The following is a 4,059-nucleotide window of genomic DNA, read 5'->3' as shown; positions in this document are numbered from 1 at the left end:
TGCCTGCTGGCCAGGGGGGCTCGGAGGGGGAGGGCAGCGGGTGCCCCGGCCTCCACCAGCCCAGCCGCTGCCCACTGGCACAAGTGGGCAGGGCAGCCCCAGCATCGCAGCCGGGCTGAGACGGGGTGCCCAGGCTGGGCGCCTGGCCGCATCCACCCTGCCGTGCTCCTCTGTGCCCCCCGCCCTGCGCGGGGGCAATGGGTGGCGGGGACCCCCCCACGGCCGCCTGGCCTCGCTGTGTGCTCGCCCCGCTCCGGGCAGTGGTCACTGCTCAGCGGCTCCATGCCTCCGCTCTGGCATCATGGACCTTCTCCCGTGCATCCGGGGGGGCATCGGGGGCTGCGGTGGAGGAAAGCGGGGCTGAGAGACGGGCATGATGGGTGCCAGGAGGGCGCTTGGGTTGGTCCCAGCCCTGGCTCGGCAGCCAAGGGCGCCGGGGAGGTGCGTGGGCCACCGCGGGGTGTTTCGGGGAGCAGCGCCCACGCGCGAGCGCTCGCACTCACCGCGGCACTTGGCGCAGCAAGGGTTGTCCCTCGCGGCAGGGCTGGCGCAGGCGGCCGGTGGGCACTCCTGGCGCTGGCAGTGTGTCTCCCCCGACTGCGGGGCAGAAAGAGGGCCTGAGCACGGGGGTTGGGGGGCTAGCAGCTCCTCAGGGCAGGGGTACGGTGGGTCCCTGGGGTGCCACCCCAGGCTGCCCTCCCACCCATCCCCAAAGCACTGGGGACTGGCACAGGGCTGCCTTCTCCTTCACCTGGTGCCGCCCAAGGCTTGGCACACTCACCACACACCAGCACAGAATACACTTCATTTCTCCGAAGGGGGGCACGGAGGGGTGCCAGCTCTCATTGTTGAGGTACCAGCGGCGCCCGAAGCGGCACGCCCGCGGCCCATCCGCCTGCATGGTGTCGGACAGCTCGGGGACGCTCTTCTCTGGGGCTGCAGGAAAGGGAACTGGGAGGCTGCCCGACCGTGGCAGGGGCACCCCACGGTGTCACCAGTGGTGGCATGCCATGGCCGTGCCTGGAGAGTGGAGGGCAGGAGGGGATTGCAGGTACCTGGGCACTGTTTGCAGCAGTCAGAGGGGCTGGCGCGCACAGGGTTGGCACAGGTGAGCCGCGGGCACTGCACCTTCTCACAGTGCACTTCGCCCGTGGTGCCCTGTGGAGAGGGTGGGGGGCTCAGGGGGGGCACGAAGCAGTTGGTACAAGGCATGCGCCCCCCACCCTGGTTTGAGCTCCTGCTACGGTGCCCGGCAGCTCAGGGCAGCCACCATGGGTGCCAGGGCAGCTCTGCTGCCAAACCAGGGTGGGGGTCCAGAGGGGAACTAGGACTCACACTCACCTTGCAGGTGCAAATGGCACATTTGATGAGGCCAAAGGGGGGCACGACGGGGTGCCAGCGGGTGCCAGAGCCTCGCCATGTCTTGTCCCCATCAAAGTAGCAGCCTGGGAGAGGAGGAGGAGGTGGGCACAGTCCCCATGGGGGGAGCGGGGGTGCGAGAGAGGCCACGGGGACAGAGCTGCCTCCTCATCCTGTGCCCGCTGAGACTTACCCTCGCTACTGTCCCGTGCCCGCTCCAGCTTCAGCTCCTCCTGCTCCATCTTCCTCTCTGCAAGGAAGAAAGGAGGCCGTGAAGGGGTGCAGAGGCTCAGAGAGCCTTCTACCCACGGGGAACCTCCCTGCTCCCCCAGCCCCATAACCCCCCTAGCCCCCAGATACCTTCGCAGACAGGGCAGCACAGCTCCTCGGGGTGCACCTGGTGGGTACAGTTGAGGGGCTGGCACAGGATGGGGTCACAGATCACCGTGCGCTTCTGGGGGCAGCAGGTACAGGGTTCGTTACAGGGGGGTACTGCTGACGGGTGCTGGCCCCCAGCTTGCCCTCCCCCAGCCCATACCTGGCAGCTGCAGATGGAGCACTTCTTGTCATAGTCAGGTGCCCAGCGGGTGCCGTGTGCCCGGTGCTGCCCCTCAAAGAAGCAGGAGTTGGGGTCCTTCTTCAGCTGCTCCAGGTCCCTGGTCTTGGCACCCTCAGAGAGCTCGGCCTCCCCTGGGGCCAGGCGGGTCCCTCCTGCATGGCACCGGTTGGGGATGTGCACCTGGAGGGGGGCAACGGGCAGGAAGGTTGCCACCACTGGGGGACCCCGCTTTTCATGCCAATGCCCGGCCACCCTCCACGGTCTGGGCTGGTGGAGGAAGCACCCACGACCACAGTACACATCACGCCAGGCTGCTGGGACGATGTCACGGCATGCCTTCCACCCTGTGCCCTTCTCACCCTGCTCTGAGCAGTGCCACCCAGCTGGGGACCCTGAGCTTTGCTGGGGATGAGCAAGGGCGCCGTGCCCAGGTGGAAACCTACCCGTCCCCGCATCTCCCCGTGTGGGTGGGCTTTGGTGCTGACTTGCAGAAAAGCAGTGCCCTGGGCCAGGTGCTGCAGCAGGTCGGCATCTAGGTCCTTCACCACCCCCTGAGCCTGCCGGGGTGAGAGGGGCACCGTGGTGGTGCATGAGCGCTGGCCCGGTCCCCGCTGTGGGGTGCCCCAACCAGGTGCCCATCTCACCTCGGTGCTGTAGAAACCCTTGAGCAGGCGCTTATGCTGGTGGGGACGGGCACCCATCTCACCCAGCTCAGCTACTCCGTGGAGGTGGGCACTGACGGTGCCATCGGCCGGGCGTCCCAGCCCCGCCACCGAGATCTCGTAGTGCAGGTGGCAGTGCTCATCCAGCGAGAGCCAGGCGTGCCCCCCGGCCCCACTGCCCACCGGGGGGGACACCAGCTGCCCTGCCAGCACCACGGGCATCTCTGCGCACAGACAGGGGCCATGGGAGGTGGTGGGCAGGGGGGCTGCCCCACCACCCCCATCGCCACCCCTGGTGCCCCCCCGGGTACCTGTGTAGCGGGCGAGCAGCCCGCTGTAGGGCAGGGAGATGACCTGGCCCCGCAGCTCGCCCTCCGCCCAGTCCTTGGTGGCCACATTGAGGAAGAGCTCATTCTGCAGCAGCATGTGGGCATCACGGGCGCTGGGGCTCTGCCAGGCACCCCGGGCCTGCCACCGGCGGGAGACCACGTAGGTTGGGACAGGGACTCACACAAGGTCACCGTGCCATCCCCCCCAGTGCCACCCAGTGCTCACCAGCCCATCCTTGTAGCTGGGCGTCATGTCGAACAGGACGTTCCTCTTGCTCTTCCGCCGGGGTTTGGTCTCCAGCGTGATGCCCACTACCTCACTGGCGGTGCCCACCACCTGCACCTGCGGGAAGGGCACCAAGGGGCAGCGCCGTGGGGGGAGACACCCCTAGGAACCCCAGGAGGGAGACGGGTGCCCTCCGCTTACCTGGTACTCCAGGGTGCCATTCTCGTGAAGCGCCAGCTTGGCCGAGCCCACGGCCCCCGTCTTGGTTGGCAGCAAGGCATCCGCTCCACACAGCACGCTTTGGATGGCTTCAGCCCGGGGAGAGAGGCACGGGGTGGGGAGTGTGTGTGAGGTTGGCATGGGGGGGGGGGAATGGCCACCCCCCTGCACCCCGGGGTGCCCGCCCCGTGCTCACTGTCACAGCTGCGGCGGGTGGTGATGGTGCCCGCCAGCTGGCACGCGTGCCGGCCCTCCGTCTCGGCCACGATGCGGAGCTGCCCCTGCACCAGCCACTGCAGCTCGTGGGCAGACAGCTCGCTCAGCACCTCTGCGAATTCAGGGTCCTGCCGGAGTGGAGGGGGGGCACAGTGGCACGGCTCAGCCCTGGCACGGCGGGCACTGTGGCTGCTGGGGCACGTGGGGGAACAGACAGCTTTACCTCCACGGTGATGTTGGCGCGGACCTCCCGTAGCGTCTGGCCCTGGTGCAGGATGCGGACCCGCAGCGGGACCCAGGGGGATTCTGGCCATGGCAGAGCGAGTTGGACCCGCTGGACCAGGGGCCTGCGACCACTGTCCCTCTGCCCCCCAAACCCATCCCTCTGTGCGCACTGCCCCCAAACCCCTGCACCCGATCCCCCACTTTCTTGCCAGCTGCCTGCCCTGTCCTGCACGCCTGGACCCCTGCACCCCCCATGACCCCCAC

The 4,059-nt window shown here is 68.5% G+C and overlaps 1 protein-coding gene across 1 annotated transcript in view; it reads right to left on the bottom strand.

The window, feature by feature from the left end:
* Positions 1 to 264: 264 nt before the first annotated feature.
* The window catches only part of CHRD (chordin), a 6,551-nt gene continuing 2,756 nt past the window's right edge, over positions 265 to 4,059 (bottom strand). The window contains exons 7-20 of the mRNA XM_010573096.1: positions 3,794 to 3,876; positions 3,551 to 3,698; positions 3,337 to 3,443; positions 3,136 to 3,252; positions 2,892 to 3,048; positions 2,563 to 2,804; positions 2,362 to 2,475; positions 1,898 to 2,098; positions 1,720 to 1,813; positions 1,553 to 1,609; positions 1,342 to 1,445; positions 1,056 to 1,158; positions 782 to 936; positions 265 to 597 (exon numbers count right to left, since the gene is read on the bottom strand). Coding sequence (XP_010571398.1) covers positions 265 to 597; positions 782 to 936; positions 1,056 to 1,158; positions 1,342 to 1,445; positions 1,553 to 1,609; positions 1,720 to 1,813; positions 1,898 to 2,098; positions 2,362 to 2,475; positions 2,563 to 2,804; positions 2,892 to 3,048; positions 3,136 to 3,252; positions 3,337 to 3,443; positions 3,551 to 3,698; positions 3,794 to 3,876 — 2,015 coding nt within the window. The remainder of the gene's footprint in view (positions 598 to 781; positions 937 to 1,055; positions 1,159 to 1,341; positions 1,446 to 1,552; positions 1,610 to 1,719; positions 1,814 to 1,897; positions 2,099 to 2,361; positions 2,476 to 2,562; positions 2,805 to 2,891; positions 3,049 to 3,135; positions 3,253 to 3,336; positions 3,444 to 3,550; positions 3,699 to 3,793; positions 3,877 to 4,059) is intronic.

This window comes from Haliaeetus leucocephalus, unplaced genomic scaffold (genome assembly GCF_000737465.1).
Source record: "Haliaeetus leucocephalus isolate CR32 unplaced genomic scaffold, Haliaeetus_leucocephalus-4.0 Scaffold362, whole genome shotgun sequence".
Lineage (NCBI taxonomy): Eukaryota > Metazoa > Chordata > Aves > Accipitriformes > Accipitridae > Haliaeetus > Haliaeetus leucocephalus.
This window is presented reverse-complemented; position numbering and strand designations above follow the sequence as displayed.